This window comes from Lachancea thermotolerans, assembly GCF_000142805.1.
Source record: "Lachancea thermotolerans CBS 6340 chromosome H complete sequence".
Lineage (NCBI taxonomy): Eukaryota > Fungi > Ascomycota > Saccharomycetes > Saccharomycetales > Saccharomycetaceae > Lachancea > Lachancea thermotolerans.
Genome location: NC_013084.1, coordinates 364764 through 380816, shown reverse-complemented (window position 1 = coordinate 380816; position 16053 = coordinate 364764). Strand labels below are relative to the sequence as shown.

General features: G+C 45.0%; 8 protein-coding genes across 8 annotated transcripts; 4 read left to right on the top strand and 4 right to left on the bottom strand.

The window, feature by feature from the left end:
• Positions 1 to 1018: 1018 nt before the first annotated feature.
• Positions 1019 to 2473, bottom strand: HRR25 (serine/threonine protein kinase HRR25; the record flags this gene model as incomplete). The annotated part of the gene is made up of 1 exon (XM_002556017.1): positions 1019 to 2473. One exon carries the CDS (start codon positions 2471 to 2473, stop codon positions 1019 to 1021), a length of 1455 nt encoding a protein of 484 aa, XP_002556063.1.
• A 1469-nt stretch (positions 2474 to 3942) lies between these two features.
• On the top strand, positions 3943 to 5025 carry NPY1 (NAD(+) diphosphatase; the record flags this gene model as incomplete). Its single annotated transcript, XM_002556016.1, has 1 exon — positions 3943 to 5025. One exon carries the CDS (start codon positions 3943 to 3945, stop codon positions 5023 to 5025), a length of 1083 nt encoding a protein of 360 aa, XP_002556062.1.
• Positions 5026 to 5255: 230 nt separating this feature from the next.
• Positions 5256 to 6221, top strand: PGC1 (phosphatidylglycerol phospholipase; the record flags this gene model as incomplete). The annotated part of the gene is made up of 1 exon (XM_002556015.1): positions 5256 to 6221. The coding sequence occupies one exon, from the start codon at positions 5256 to 5258 to the stop codon at positions 6219 to 6221; it is 966 nt and encodes a 321-aa protein (XP_002556061.1).
• A 442-nt stretch (positions 6222 to 6663) lies between these two features.
• On the top strand, positions 6664 to 8364 carry SGF73 (deubiquitination module subunit SGF73; the record flags this gene model as incomplete). Its single annotated transcript, XM_002556014.1, has 1 exon — positions 6664 to 8364. The coding sequence occupies one exon, from the start codon at positions 6664 to 6666 to the stop codon at positions 8362 to 8364; it is 1701 nt and encodes a 566-aa protein (XP_002556060.1).
• A 64-nt stretch (positions 8365 to 8428) lies between these two features.
• ALG2 (GDP-Man:Man(1)GlcNAc(2)-PP-dolichol alpha-1,3-mannosyltransferase) lies at positions 8429 to 9994 on the bottom strand (the record flags this gene model as incomplete). Its single annotated transcript, XM_002556013.1, has 1 exon — positions 8429 to 9994. The coding sequence occupies one exon, from the start codon at positions 9992 to 9994 to the stop codon at positions 8429 to 8431; it is 1566 nt and encodes a 521-aa protein (XP_002556059.1).
• Positions 9995 to 10082: 88 nt separating this feature from the next.
• KLTH0H04048g (KLTH0H04048p) lies at positions 10083 to 11309 on the top strand (the record flags this gene model as incomplete). The annotated part of the gene is made up of 1 exon (XM_002556012.1): positions 10083 to 11309. One exon carries the CDS (start codon positions 10083 to 10085, stop codon positions 11307 to 11309), a length of 1227 nt encoding a protein of 408 aa, XP_002556058.1.
• A 145-nt stretch (positions 11310 to 11454) lies between these two features.
• Positions 11455 to 13809, bottom strand: TYW1 (putative tRNA 4-demethylwyosine synthase; the record flags this gene model as incomplete). The annotated part of the gene is made up of 1 exon (XM_002556011.1): positions 11455 to 13809. One exon carries the CDS (start codon positions 13807 to 13809, stop codon positions 11455 to 11457), a length of 2355 nt encoding a protein of 784 aa, XP_002556057.1.
• Positions 13810 to 13962: 153 nt separating this feature from the next.
• Positions 13963 to 15720, bottom strand: RKM1 (protein-lysine N-methyltransferase; the record flags this gene model as incomplete). The annotated part of the gene is made up of 1 exon (XM_002556010.1): positions 13963 to 15720. The coding sequence occupies one exon, from the start codon at positions 15718 to 15720 to the stop codon at positions 13963 to 13965; it is 1758 nt and encodes a 585-aa protein (XP_002556056.1).
• Positions 15721 to 16053: the final 333 nt, after the last annotated feature.

Sequence of the window (16053 nt, the reverse complement as noted above, 5' to 3'; positions counted from 1 at the left end):
GCGAATAGAGTCGCTTGCGTTCAGTGCAGCATCCTTGCGCCCGCTGTTTGGGGGTTGTGCTCCTTTGTTAGCGTTTCCAGAATAGTGCTTTCAAGGCGGCAGAACAACACGAAAGAGGGAAACACCTACCTAAAGTCCGCGCCCAAGTGATGAGCTTCTGAACGCCCCGCCAATCGAGCCACCCCAGTTAGTACTTCACTGCTCCTGCAATCCAGCGCATGCGGCTCGAGACTTGGGTTCAATGCATTTTCGCGCATCCAGGATTAAAAAAGTTGGCGGTGAAGTACAACAAACAAAATCTGTAGCATCCAATTGACTTCCCAAAGTTCTTGTCGCCGTCTCGTTCCGTGTGCGACAGACCGTTAAAACGTAGCACATGAAAGAACGCGATGACACATTCTGAATCATGTTTTACGTGCAATAGTTCCGGTCGGCGGCTAAGACGGAGAGAGCCTTCCGTCAGAAACGCCCCGAACCCTAAACAGCTCTTTCAGTATGGAACTCGCGCGCTAGTTAGGCAGCGAGAAGGGAGCTAGACAGGCGAACTATCCCGTAGAAACTTGACAGGCAACACTGCGTCTTATTTGTCAAATATCTCGAGTGAAATGTCTTGGCTTCAAAAAGCACGCTCATTGCAAGGGCTACGACTAGGAGAACGTCGTAATCTAAATCTTTCCATCTGCATGCTTCCCATACTTCAAGGCTGCTGGCATTATCGTTTAACAAATTCAAAGAGTGCTTGTGGCGGAATATCATCTCAGACATCGAAGATAGTCTAGTTGAAGCCGATGATTCTATACTCATGTTACACGAAGTTAAGATGTGTCGAAGAAGGCGTGTAACGATATTAAAAAGGAGCCTATATCCTTACCATTATCCATTTTATGACTAGAGTAAAGTATGAATTAATGCCAAATGCAATGTGTGTGACGGATGGAGATGGTGCCGAGCGTTTTGCTGCGTAAGCGAGTGAGACAGTTGAGGTGATTTTATAGTCCCTGTAAGCCTACGAATTGCCCTACAGCCAGATATCCCCACCGGAAGGCCCAGCGTTTGCGGGAGGATACTGTGTAGTGTTGAGAGCAGGCTTGCGAGCCTGCGACTGCTGGGGGGCGTAAGGTGACGCGTTGTTTGTGGCAGATTGAAGAGCGTCTAACTGGCGCTCTTGCTGGCCTTGCTGCTGCTCCTGCTGGCGCTGGAGCAAAGGTTCAGCAATGGGCGCTTGTCTCTGGACGGGCTGGTACTGCTGCTGCTGCATCTGGGGCTGCAACGAGGGCTGCGGAACGGCCTCGGGAGCCTGTACCACATTCTGCTTGAGACTGTCCATGTCCTTGTCAATCGCGCTGAGCAAGTCCTGTGGGATGGACGAGGCAGCATTGTTGTTTTGAGCAGTTTGCTGCTTGATCTCCTCAGGTGAGGGGTGGTGCTTGTCTTCAGGCTTGCAGTAGTGGAAGTGCGTTGAAAACTTCTTCATTGCCAACTGTTTTACTCTGTTGAAGGACTCCGTCTTAGATTCTTCATCCTTGCCTTCATCAGGTTGCTGTGGCTGCTCACCCAGGGCGCGCTGCTTCTCAATCATCGCCTTGGTGTAGCGGAGCATAGTCCAGTCAAACAAGTGGTCGTTGTGGTAGTCCAACTTGATGCCCAGGTCCTTGAAAAGCCTTGCCAAGTACAGGTAGTCTGGTCTTTCGTCAAACCGCAGGTTACGGCAGTAACGCGTGTACTCAACAAACTCCATAGGCAGACCCGCACATAGCTGGTCCACATTGATGCAGAGTTTCTTCTCCATAATACGGTCGTACTTCTGGCGTTTGGTGGTCGCCTTCAGGCCCTGCCATGGTAGAGACCCCTTGCAGAAGTAGATTAGCACGTACCCCAAACTTTCTAGGTCATCTCTACGAGACTGTTCGATACCCAAATGCGTGTTGACGGATGCGTACCTCGCAGTTCCGGTCAAGTTTTTGTTTTCACGGTACGGAATATGATGATGTGTAGAAAAGTCACGATACTTTTTGGAAAGCCCAAAGTCGATCACATGGACAGTGGACCCGCGGCGCCCAACGCCCATAAGAAAGTTGTCGGGCTTGATGTCTCGGTGGATGAAAGAGCGGCCGTGTATGTACTGGATGCGGCATATCATTTGTAGCGCCAACATGATCACAGTTTTGAAAGAGAACTTGCGGTGGCAGTAGTTGAATAGGTCCTCGAGGGACGGGCCCAGTAAGTCGATCACCATCGCATTATACTCGCCCTCGCGCCCAAACCACCTTATGAACGGAATACCGATGCCCCCGCTCAGGTACTTGTAGACACGCGATTCGTAATCTAACTGCGGGTGCCTTGATCTTATCGATTCTAGCTTGATCGCAACTTCTTCTCCACTAATCAGGTTGGTTCCATGGTAGATGTCTCCGAACGAGCCGCTTCCGATCTTTCTGCCAATACGATATTTTCTTCCAACTCTCAAGTCCATATTCGCCGTTTTGTCTATCCTAAGTCTAAGCTCACAGATTTCCCAACAAGAACAACCTCGCTTCAAGCACACTCACAGTAAGCGATCAGAGCTCAAGTTGTTGACCTTGATGGTTGTGTGGAGAACTGTATCAGCATCTGTTCTAAAATGAATCTCCTTAAAAATTTTCTCTTGTGGCAGCGTTCGACATGTCGTGGACCGTGATGTTGATTAAACTACGTGATTAATGAATGTCAGTGACAAACTGGTGTCAGCGGCCAAGCCATTATGGTGGGCCGCTCGTGCCTATGTGGCCGATGCTTAGCATTTATGTTGAGTATTAGAGCAATATTTATTCAACGACTTGATCTTCAAGCTGACATATATGCCTTCTCGTCTGTTTCGTTTCGCTTATTAGACAGAAACAATGTTATACTGATTAAAAAACAAGTCGCATAGCCTTAGTTGGTCGTTAGGTACTCCGAAGGGTTTCCGCCGATTTCGTAGCAAAAGTTGCACTCGTATTCAGGCCGCTAGGTCTCGACTGAAATGCGAGGTCGCTGCAGCACTCCCAAAGATATTGTGAGCCCTGAGTTTGTCCTGTAAGAAGCACAAGATAGCGCGTCCGGGAACTATGGATCAGTACCCTTCTATGTTTTCTTGGTGACCTACCTGCTTAATCGATAGTAATTTGGTGACATAAGGGGGATGGACAGGAATGGAATACTGAGATTTCAAAGATCGTCTGGGTGTCGGTGATCTCCGATTATTATGCTCGCACTGACCACTGAACTGCTTGTTAGGAAATGGCATGTGACGGTAACTGAAATAGGTTGCCGCCCTCCATTCCGAGATGAGGTACCTTGCTTTCCAAAACCGTCACTGACAACTTTTTTAGGCTTCGTCGCGCCTTCTAAAAAGCGCGCTTGTAGTATTGCTGCCCTTAAAAGCTTTCTCGTAAAGTGGTTACTTCGAATCCGATACACATGCTTCGAACCTCGACTCTGCCAAGATCTCTTCAAGACATTTTAGCAATCATTAGCGCCTTCGCGGCGCGACAACTCGGGAGTTTGGAAATTGATACATCAAATGGCAGCGGCGTCAAGGGGCGTTCAGCTCCGGGCCACGGAGCCTTGCAATGTACGAGAACTTTCCAGTGGTGCGCGGGCGCTTCTCTATTTACAGAAACAAGCTTGCTTTGTCTTCAAGGGCCGGACGAGATCTGAATCTGCCAATGAATTTAACAACCACTTCGCAGTACGTTGCGGCATATGATCGCTAGCCGCATACCAATACTTGAGCCGCTTTCTTAAACCTCCATCTTTGGCTTGCGAATACTGCAAGTATTGTGAATCGGAGAAAAGCATGATTATTGGAAGTAAACTCCGTTGATTTTTATCTCCTAAATAACGTAAGAATCAATTTTTGGCGTGGGTTTCGTGAAGTTAGAGACTTGATAACAGAATTTGGCTTGAAGCGACCAGTGAAGCATGAGTACCTTAGCAACTCGTCCTTTGACTCACTCTCTCCACTATAGCCAAGAAGTACTGAATAGAGTCTCTTTCTTGCGCAAAGACCCGCAATTCTTGGAAGATGCATTGGCTCACAATGAAACGCAATTTGTTCCATTCGACAACTACCTACCATATGTGAATGAGCGCACCGGGTTTATTTTGAAACTGAAAAAAGCTGAGGTTGCCAACCTTACGTCTCAAGGCTCAATCTCCTCGAACCTTGTCTTCTTAGGGCTGCTTTTATCTCAAAAGTCGGACTTCGTTTACAAATCAAAGTATAGAGGAACCCCAACATTTGCGATAGATGTCTCCATCCAGAGACTGTCCGATAGTAGCCTACTGGACTCTTCCAAGCCTTACAAGAAGGTCGAGTCCTTTCGCGATCTCAATAAATTGACGGTCGAAGATTCCAGTATTGTGTCGCAGGCTCGAATGTACCTGCAATGGCTCGACACACACAAGTTCTGTTCGTTGTGCGGCTCCAAGACAAAACCCGTCTACGCAGGAACGCAGCTCAAATGCGACAACGACGATTGCAAGTCCAATAAAAGTGTTTCCAATTCGTGCTTTCCCAGAACAGATGCAGTAGTCATCAGTGCCATCACTAACAAAGACTATTCCAAAATACTCCTCTGTAGGTCTGGGATGCCTAGAAACAAGGAGAGAAAGCTTTACAGTTGTGTAAGCGGGTTCGTGGAGCCAAGCGAGACTTTAGAGGTCGCTGTGGCTCGCGAAATTTGGGAAGAAACGGGATTGGATACCCAAGAAGTCGAAATTATAGCAAGTCAGCCATGGCCGTTCCCTAACAACTTAATGATCGGTTGTGTGGCCATCGCAGATGACACGCAAACACCGGATCTAACACACGATTGCGAACTGGATGAAGTACGTTGGGTCCCATGCTCTGCTCTTGAAAGAATACTAAAGCTCGAGGACAGTGAATCGGGATTTATTCAAGATGAATCCACAGGACTGAACCTTCCAAACGACAGATCCATCGCTCACATGTTGATGGGCTTTGTTGTCAAAAAGAGTGCTGAGTTGCGCAAAGGTCCTTAAATACAAAAAATGTAGATAGTTCGAGCTACTGTTTCGCTGATTTATTCGTATTGCCGGCAAAATTAGGGTTCGAGCCTTAGTCTAACTTTCTCTGCCTGTCGCCTCCTGATGCCCTCAATAAACTTTGTTCTAACCACGTGAGCGTCGGTTAAGGTGTTCTGGGTTGCTTGAATAAGTTGGGACTCGAGGAGTGCTGGCAAGAAGCAGCAAGAAGAGTAAGCGACAAAGCAATGGCAACTGCTAAGATCATAGGCCATAGGGCATATAGAGGGTATTATCCAGAGAACACTATTCTGGCGTTCAACAAGGCAAAAGAGGCCAATGTTGACGTTATTGAAACTGACCTTCAAATGTCAAAGGACGGAGTGGTAGTTATCAACCACGACCAAGATACTCAGCGATGTTGGGATAAAAACTATGTGATCAGCGAAACGAACTGGGATGCGTTACAAAGCCTGAATTGCAAGGATGCCCGATTCCAGGACCAGAAAATGCCCTCACTCAAGCAGGTTTTACGATGGATCGTAGACAATCCTTCAATGAAGTTGATGCTGGATATCAAGTTCACAAACGACCAGGAAATCATGCTCAAAAGTGTGGCGGAAATGCTAAGCACAAAAGAAGACTTGCTGTTTTGGCGGGAACGAGTAATATGGGGACTCTGGACCGTGGACTGGTTTCGCTACGGCATGGAGACCGGTGTCATCAAAGACTTCCAGGTGGCTTGCATATCGCTATCGCTGGAAGTCGCAAAGTCTTTTGTGGAGTATTCCCGAGAGCTCAATTCCCCACACTTCCGGCTAAGTGGTGTTAGCATGCATTTCGTTTCGACGTGGAGCAAAACATTTCAGAAAAAGTGGCTGCATTACTTTCAGCAAAACAACGTCGAAATCTTCGTTTGGACCATCAACCATGCCGTAGATTTCAAGTACTGTAATGCGCTTCCCATATCCGGATTTGTCACAGATTTCCCTGTTGAAGCACGCGGTGCTATTGGGCAATATGAACGTAGTAAGACTACGTTCAAAAGGCCGTTTTTCATTTCTAGAGAAGGTTTCAGATTTTATGGCTTCTTAGTCATCTACCGGCTAACAATTGAATTTTTATTTTCTCCTTGGGCACAGTACAAGGTTTTCGGCAACTTCTCTTTCTCCTTACTGTTTATAAAGTTCATGAGAATAATCCATTTTCTCTGAGAGCTAGTGGCCATGATTGTTGTGTTCTGTTCAAGGCTCGGTTCCCGATACGTACAGACACTAATATTTTCACAGAATAGAGTAGCATAGCAGGCAACAGGTCGTGTCTCCAAATGTTCGAATCTTACACCCAAAAAGATTCAAATATTTACAGACCAGTAGCACAGAGATTAGAAATCATGATATATAACCCGGTTTGTAAGTCAATTATATCTTTGTATCAACGTTGTTTACGATGCTGTGATCACGGTGAAAATGACCACCTTTCGAAATTACTTTGAGCCAAGGAACCCAGCAAAAATCAAACGAGGTGAAACTGAACCTGGATTCATAGGAAACTGGTCTTAACAACAATTAGCTGGTGAACCGAGCGGTCACAAACAAAATCTTTTCTTCTTCTTCTTCTCTTCCTCTTTGCCGCAGATCCCCGCATCACCATAGTATGACCGATATCCACTCTGAAATCAAAGGATTAAGGAAGGATATTCAGAAAGACTTGGAACCAAGGACTGCAAGCTCCACACCAAATTGGAAGGAGCTAATCTCCATCGCTAAAAGTGAGCGGTCAAAAAGCGAGAAGCCCCCCTCACATAGCGATTACTTTCGCGATTCAGCCAGTATCATCAAGAACCCATTAGACAAACCCCTCGACTATAGAATTTGCGACGGCTGTGGGAAGCCTGTAAGCCTAAGTGCAATTGTTGAGCATCTACAAACGTACTGCAAAGGACTCCCAGAACATCCATTGCCAAACAGCGTTAAGGTCGAAGAGCAAGAACAACCCGTTGATATGTCATCGTCATCAATCAAGAAAAAAAATAACCCTTCGAATTCTAAAAGGTCTACTCCATTCGGGCATGATCCAGATCCTGAGAGTAGCCCGGCTATCAAGAAACAACGCAAGACAACTGCAACTCCCGCATCGTCAAAGGCGAAGAGGCGAATCAAGCAAAGAAACCCAACTGAAAAGCATCTTATTGATTTTGACAAGCAATGCGGTGTAGAACTTCCAGAGGGAGGCTATTGCGGCCGCTCCCTGACCTGTAAATCACACTCAGTTGGTACTAAGCGTGCCGTCGAAGGGAGATCAGAACCGTTTGACGTTTTACTGAGTCACTACCAAAAGAAAAACCAGCTGAAGACAGGCAATAATACTAAACTTCGTGCGAAACCAGGACAGCAATCCAATTCCACAAATCAAGGTCATTCAGTACATAGTGGAGATGGGTCTATGTCAACCTTGACTCCTGAGGAAGAGACAACTCAAGTCTTAAATGGAGTATCTAGGTCTTTCCCACTCCCATTGGAGACTAACGTGTTAGCATCGTCAAGGAGCCGAACCAAATACTTCAGAATGCGAGAAATGTTTGCCTCGTCATTCTCAGTCCGCCCAGGATTTAGCGCCCCTGGATATGGCGCAATTCACTCGCGAGTCGGATGCATAGATCTCGACAGAACAACTGACTATACCTTCCGTATTCGTACACCTCAACTCATTAATCAAATGAATCCCAATAATCTCACACCCCAGCAGAAGCAAAAGCTTCAGCAACAACGTATGTTGCAAGCTCAGATGCTTGCACAGCAGCAACAACAACAACAACAACAACAACAACAACAACAACAACAACAACAACAACAACAACAACAACAACAGCACCAGCAGCAACAGCAACAACAACAACAGCAGCAGCAGCAACTTCAAAATCAAAGTAGACAGGGTAGTCAAACGCAGCACTTCAATCCCGTCCCTCAGCAATATCAAAATCACCCACAATCCCAACAACTTTCGAACGGACTTGTTCAACCGAAAAACTATACTTCTCTTTCTCAGGGTGATTTAGAAACAGGTTTAACTCCTCAAGGTATTCAAAAGCAGCAGCAGAGGTTACGACAACAGCAAGTTCAGCAGCAGCGTTTTGAGGCCGCTGCGTTTCACTTGGCAACAGCAACAAAGCTTATGCAAAGCGGCCCCAAGCCTCAAAACACAGGCATGGTTAATGGCACTGCCTCAAGTGTGGGATCACCCGTCAATATGGCAAGTAACAGCCGTAGCAACAGTAGCCCACTCAATCAAACCACGGGTCAACAGCTCAATTCAAGGGTAAGTAACGCTGAATATGACAGCGGGGGTGCAAGCTAATTAATTAGGATTTTTCGCAAATATCATTAATATGAAGTATTATTCGAGGCGCTTGGCGCTAGAACTATTTCTGGATCAACACTTCAAACAAGCGCGTCAGAAGAACCGCACTGACTATACACATTAAAGTTGGGACAGAGTGAAAAAGAATGACCAAAGTAGCGTTTAGCACACAAAAGCTCAAAGAATTACACCCCATGAGCAATGCAGCTGGAAAAATCACCGAGAGAACCGAAGAAATAAACATAATATAACCCAGCCAACTTTTCTTGTCAGTTTTCCATGATATATCTTGAATGTTTTTCTCAAATTGATTGGTCATGGCTGTTCTTGAGAACAACTTTTTGACCCTCTCAGGGCCGTTGTTTTTGAAAATGTTGTCCACTTCTTTTATAAAGTCCCGAGACTCTTCAATAGCATCAGCCCATTCCTTAGGATCTGAAGGTCTCAGCCATCCTGTAGAATTATTCTCATTCGTATTTGGAATCAAAGAAACTATTGTTTCCAGTGGTCCCCCATTGTTGACTGCTAATACTGGTTTGCCCAGCTTCATTGCCTCTAAAGGCACAATCCCGAAATGTTCGAATGACGGGGTATACAAAAGAAGGTCTGTCTCGCGAAGCAACTGGTCTTTCAAAGATGAGGATATTGAGGTCAAAAATAAAACTTTTGCGTCGGTGGCACCACTAATACCCGAATCGCTTAGCTGCTGGTCCCAATGCGCGTAATGCAGCGTAAAATATGGAAGGTTTGAATTTTTGCTAATATTTTGCAACTCCTTCAGGTACTCCTTGTTTTCTAAGACCTTGTCGTCGTAACCGCCCGCGATGACGAGCTTCACATTACTACGCTTGCTTTCGGTTGACAGAGCAAAGGACTTGATGGCCAGTTCAATGTTTTTCTTTCTCTCGTAGCGATTAACGCTGAGATAAAATCTAGTACTTGGTGGAAAGAGCTTTTTGTAGAGAGCGAAATCTTTGTCTTGGACAAGTTCTGTTTCTAAACCTACGCAAGGATGCACAACATTTGGCTTTTGAGAAAATAAACGGAATGTGCGCTTGTAAACGGATTTTGTAAAGTTTGAGTTGACCACAATGCAATCCGCAGCGTTCATTGTTAGCTGCTCAAGTAGATCAAACGGAATCCGGTAGAGACTTTTGATCAGATTAGTTCTTTGTGCGAGCAGTTGGTCAGGAAAATGACAATAGAAGAGGACTCTGCTTCTATTCCCAAACGCAGAGAGAAGAGGTACGCAGGTTGAAAGCTGATCGACAATAAATAAGTCGTGATGATGTATTTTCCCTTTGGACATTAGTTTCGTCGTCAAATAGAGTTGGCGTAAGTTTGCGAACATAATAAAGAGTTTACCTGCCAAGTTTGTAGGCAAAAAGTCTCCGAAGACTTCGACTTTGATCTCTCCACTTTTCACTTCTTCAAAGCAATGATTCTTGTCGCAATGGCTAGTGTAAATAACTACCTCATGGCCCTGCTGCTGAAGCCCAACAGCAGCATCGATCACCAGCCTTTCAGCACCACCAATGCCTAAGTCTGGATGGACGAACGCGATATTGAGTTTGGGTAGCGAGCCCTCGTTATTTCCCCGTTTCATTGCTTCCTGTTTTCCTTGCATTAGTGCACGAACAATAAAAAGATATTAGATATTGTTCACTTTTTAGCCGGCCTTGAGTGATGAACAACTAAATGTAAATCGCCAAACAATGATAAAGCGGGCCTTTAACACCACGGTGAATCGTTTTGAAAACACACAAGGTGACTGGGGTTACTTGAAGCAAAGACTGACACAACTTAAAGAAGAAGCAGCACCTGATGATAATGATGCCCTTTGCGGGTTGATTAAGGGAGTAGTTAAAGAGAATCCGTCAATCGAGAAGCTTTACGACGAGCTACCGCGGAAGGAATATGAGGACCGCTTCCGTTCACAAATACAAGCGTCAAAGCTTAAGAGGTTCGTGAACAAAGAGTCTCGTGAAACTGCTTTATCTCGTCCCTGGACTGGGGAAGAACATTATACAGACACGTCACTGAGGATGATAATGGATGGAGTTAAAAATGAAGGAGGATCCTCTGGGTCATCTCGCAATCTAGGGTTTTCTTCGACTTTTCAGGCTACAAAGGAATCCAATCGATATGCGAGGAGGGCAGTTAAAACAAGACTCCGTCTTGAAACTGCACAAGACCGAATAATTGATTACAAGATCGATAAAGATGAGCACAAATCAGATGATATAGAGGCTTCGGAGTTTAGGGTCTTGTATGCTGAAAAGTTCACTCCGATAGGCTCATTTGAGAAATTGAAATCAATTGCAGACGTTAGGATCGAAGAAAGTATGAAAAAGGGCGAATTTGATTCCGTAAAAAAAATCCGCGGCCAAAAACTCTCTTCAACGCAGCCGCTACCATATGTTGACCGCACTGAACATCACCTTAATGATATACTGGTTCGCCAAAACATTTCCCCTCCGTGGATCGAAAAACAAGGCTCAGTAAATAAAGACATTATGGTATTTAGGGACGACCTTCTAAGAAAGTTTCAGTCTGAATTGATAGCGGCTCTCAATTTAAGAGGATTCTTTCGAACTGAGGTCCCAAGCAATTCGGAACTCAACCAACATGGCAAGCTGAATTCAGTGAAAGAATCCGTATTTTCCGATTGGAAGTCCACACTAAAAATTGGTTCCAGAATTAAACAGTTAAACGACTCTCTAAGATCTTACAATCTTCAGGCCCCATTGCCAGCACAAAAATTTTATCTTCAGGCCGACAGGGAGTTGCAAAGGGTTTTGAAAGAAACAGATATCAGCCGACTTTACCGGGATGAGTTTTCACGCCAGAAAGTACTACACAATAATGCGAAAGCAGCTAACGAGTCACAGGCTACAAGCAACTCCCAGTTCAGCTGGCCAAAAAAATGGCGCATTTGGTAGATGAGATAATAGATATTATATACAGAGGGACTCAACCAACATTGTGAATTATCGGCCTGTCAAGAAAATAAATATATTGACTGAAAAATGAACTCGGTCCGCAATCCAGTATGCTGTACAAAAAGACAAAGTATTGTGCGCGAACTTATGCGTTAATAGGTTGCGTACTAACATTTTCCTGCAAGCCTTGCTCCTCTTTAGCTTGTGCTTCCTGTCCTCTTTTTTTCTTGTAGAAGCGGGTGTTGCCTGGGGCAAAACCACCATTACCGAACAATGCCCACTCTGGGGTCTTTTGTAGATATTCCATGTGATTAAAGTCTTTGCCTGAATTGAGAAGCTCAAAGAACCTGTCAAAATCAATGTGAGTGTACCACTCGTTGTTGATTTTGAACTTCGTACTAGCAATTAAGATACAATTAGAGTGTGCATGCTCAGCAGCAACATCGTACCCTAAACCTCTTCTTTGCAGTTCAGCCGCCAACGACTTAACAAATTTCGCACATTCCTCGTAAAATGGAATGTTTTGCATGGTCAAAGGATTACCGTTTCCATCAGAAGTCCCGCAGAAGGTGGCGCCTTTAACCTCAATGAAACATGGAAGACCACGCTGCACAAGGTCTGCATATGCGCTAACGTCAGCCATATTGAATCCCTTCACTAGGGTCATTCTGAAGACAGTCCTCTGGTGGGATTGGGTGGTCCTCAAAATGTCCAGGCATTCCATTAGCCTCTCCCAGAAGTCACGATATAGGGGCCTATCAACTTTCTTCAGTTCATTCTTGGTTGGCGCATCGATAGAGACATAAAGTTGAGTGACCTTGCCCAAATCTCTTAAAGGCTCGGGATGTTGAGCGTTACAAACCAAGAAACTCGAGATTTCCTTTTGGTGCAAGAGACTAACGAATTTGCTGATGAATGGATACATGATTGGTTCGCCAACAAGGGATAGGGCGCAGTGGCGAACCTTAAAAGCCTTTGCAAACCTTTCTGCAATGACACCAGGGACACCTCTCATTTGTTTGATTTTTGCGTAGTGTCCTTGCAAGGCATTCTCGAGGATATACTCGGGATCGTCAACTTCCCATCTCCAAGTTTTAGAGACAGGGTTAGTGCCGTGGCGCCAGCAGAAGATGCACTTGGAAGAGCACGCAAGAGAGGGAGTCAATTCCATGCACCTACTCGATACAATGTTAAAAAGAGAGTGTTTATAACATGAGCCTCTTCCACGTAGATCGTTTTTAGTCCACCTGCAAATTTTCACACCGGAATGTGATCCAACCACGGTGTAGCCTTGTTTCGTAAGATTTTTGAAGGTAGGACTATCCTTTACTATCATTTTTTTGACGCTGGACACGTCTTGAAGTTCAGAGGATTTTCCAACATCTTCCAAATCGATGAGTGGCTCTTTAGTTAATTCATCTTCAGGGTCCTGAGGTTCCTCGTCGTCCAAAGTTTCGTCATACTCGTACAGTATAGGTTCATCATCACACAAGGTTTCTGCCAGTAGTTTAGACCATTCCGACACTTTTGGATCTCCACCAAATTTCATGCATATTTCTCCCACGGGAAACACCCTACGACCACCTTGCTTTGCTAATAAGAGGTCGGCCTGCCTTGCCTGGTAACAGAACTTTTCTGGCCAAGACTCTGAATCTCCGATACCAAGGACCGCGTATCCAACAAGCTTCCGAAGCACGTACTTATCTATCCTGAAGTCGCTTGCATTTTCTTGTAAAGATTGTAAGAAAAAGTCCAATGGGGAGTCGCTGTCATACGAAGGTAACACCAAAATGTATAAAGCATAAGAACACGGCACATTGACAAAGTAGTCATCGAAATCACTCAGTTCATCCAGGTTGAGAAGCTTAGGCTCGTATTTAAGTTCTGGCATGCCAGAGAGCGTTTCCAGAACAGTTTTAGCAGAACGCTCTGCCGCGCCTTGCAGAGAAGAGTAAAAAACATAAATTTGAGAGTTCGAGAGCTTCTCGTTGGAAACTGTTAAGGCTTTCTTGAAGAAACCAGTGTCCTTTTTAGCGCTGCCCGCAGTCCTGCTGATGAATCTTGGCATCTTCTTTGCTCCACTTTTTGGCTTGGAGCTTCTGGCAGGCTTGAAGGCGTGAGTAAAATCAATTGCGATGGGCTCACTCGCACTTGATTCGAAAACAGGTCCAGTTGATGCGGGTTTCTCTTCTGCCCTCTTCTTTGAAGCACATGATCCTCCGCAACAGCCGCCTTTCTTTCCACCACTTCCAGAAGAACAGCATGAGCTGCCGCCCTTCCCGCCACAACACGTTTTCTTTTCGGGCTTTCCTGCAACGCCCGACTTAGCTTGGATAATTCCAGCTTCAGAAACTTCAACTTTCCTGCCAGAATCGTGTATAGCCAGAGCATACAGCACAGCGACCGATATTCCTATACTCAGCCGACCTCCAGAGATCAAATAGACGGCCACAACGGCACATACTACTAAATGGTCAGTCAGTTTAGTCGAAAGCTCCATATCCTTTGGAAAGATGCTAATGAAGTTGGTGTGCTAGAATTTAAACCTTCGTGGTTTTGTTCAATTTTGGCCGATGAGCTTGAAAGTTATCGCCAAAAGTAACCACTCTTTCGTATATGAAGATATTGAGAAACCCAATCATAGGTCCTGTCATTACAAATTAACGTCTTTAACCAAGATGACCTCGCCGTTCGATAAACGGGTATATGAAAAATGCTGTAGAAACTCTGTCGCATTAATGAACTGCTCCTGACCAAGCCTGCTAGACCCATTAGGGAAAAAGGTCTGGTACAAATGTTGGCCTTCGGCCGATGAGGCCATGGTGTTTTCACGGCAATCGGAATATGCTTTGAATGCGTCCATCGCCCACTGAGCTTCTCTGGGACATGTGTTGAAAACGGCCTTGCACGCTACCCAGAGAATAATCAAAGTATCGTAAGAATCTAAAGTTATGTCAGAGTTTGCATTGGTCCGCAACAGTAGCGGCAGTTCACTCTCCATAAAATTGGGATCGAAGCGCATTATCCTCTTTGCTGTCAGGAGGTCGCCTTTGTGTTGCGAAGTCCATTCTTTTTCTGTGCGCTTGAGCTCGTTGACAGCGTGTTTGAGTGCCTTGGTCTGACCGCTTTTGTATATACGGGCCGCGCGCGCCCGGTACTCCTTGATATCATATCCAGCAGCTTGACGGTCCGAAGTTGAGCTGGTCGAAGAGAGTTTTGTTTCTATCGCATTACGCAAGTTTTGCAACCCTTGTAGTCGTACTCTCAGGCTTGAGCATGACTCGTCCGGAGACTTTTCGAGAAACGAAAACAGATCCAGTAGCCATCTCAGAGGGGCATCATTTTCTTTACTTAGCAAATAGAGCACCCCATCTTTGTATTGAGAATCCTTTTTAGGCAGCATCTGCTTCGTTTCTTTGCCTGAAGACAGTTCAAATGCCGATGTTGTGTAATCCGAAAGAGTTGGCAAGAACAAATGAGTCGTGGACGTTATCTCAGATACAGTCGTCAGAGGGAGTTGAATTTTAAGTGCGACCGTGTCAAATATGTTTTCTTCTAAAACAAAGCCATACCCACTCAAGAGCTCTTCGTTCCCTTTCCCTCCATAGTTATTGAAAATCTCTTCTCCTCTCAAGACGGTCTCCAACTTGCGGACTCCGAAAGCGCCATCCCGCTGATTCCACTCAACTTTTGAACGATAGTCATGGTTAAGAAGATCAATAATTGGCAATAACACAACGTTTGAAGGGTCAGTGGAAGGATTTATCACGTACTCAGGGAAAGCGCGGGATAAGAACATCATATGTGACCAAAGAAAAGCAGGGAAGGACCACCAGTCGGTCTCAGAGCTATGTTGAAACACTTTTGAGGTTATGTTACGATAGACATGATCTTCGCTTTGTCCCAAAGTCTCTTCGATGTTTAGGATCTCCGCCTGGACTTCATTTCTGTGCTTTTTCAAGGTTTCCATAATCAACTTCCATTCGTTGAAAATGGAATAGAGCTTTATGCGCAAAGAGCTCCTCAAATTTGTGTTTCCGAGCAAATCGAGCTCCGACGGATTCCAAACAAGCGGTGAATCAATTTCATCTGGAAGAGCGTCAATATAAGGCGCGAACTTCGCTTTCAAATTTTCATCGTCAACGGTTGTCGAACTTTTGTCGAACTTAAGCTTGGCGATGAGAAGTTTCAGCCATGAGGTTTGATTCGAGTTCACCTTGAAGAAACTTACCGCTAAGCTGCTCTTGATAATCAAACTTTCTGGGATAATGAATTCTGCTTCTGTTATATCACTTTTAGCGATGCAAGCAAAACCTTTGCCGCCCACGTTGACAAACTCGACGTCATCTGGGCACTTTACTCCATTATCGAGACCCCAATCCAAAAGCACCTTAAGCTTTTCGGCTTGCATTTTACTTGAGGTTTGATTAACGTGCTTGCAGTTTCTAATTTCAAGTTTTCTGAACATATGAATAAGAATCATTTAACATTCTCAAAAAAACCAAGAAAAGCGCAAACAGGCAGAAGGAAGGAATTCGAAACCCTGATGTTTGGCTCAAGCTATACTTTCTAAACTAGCTATAAAAAGACAGCAAAATTGCCCCAGAAATCACATACCGAATAACTTAAATCACAAAATATCTATGGCAAGTATGATGGGGTCACAAGTACCCAGCGCCGCCAGACTCACGTAGAATAGCCTCTCGCATGAGTTTGTAGAGGAACATATGCACAAGCTGGTCTT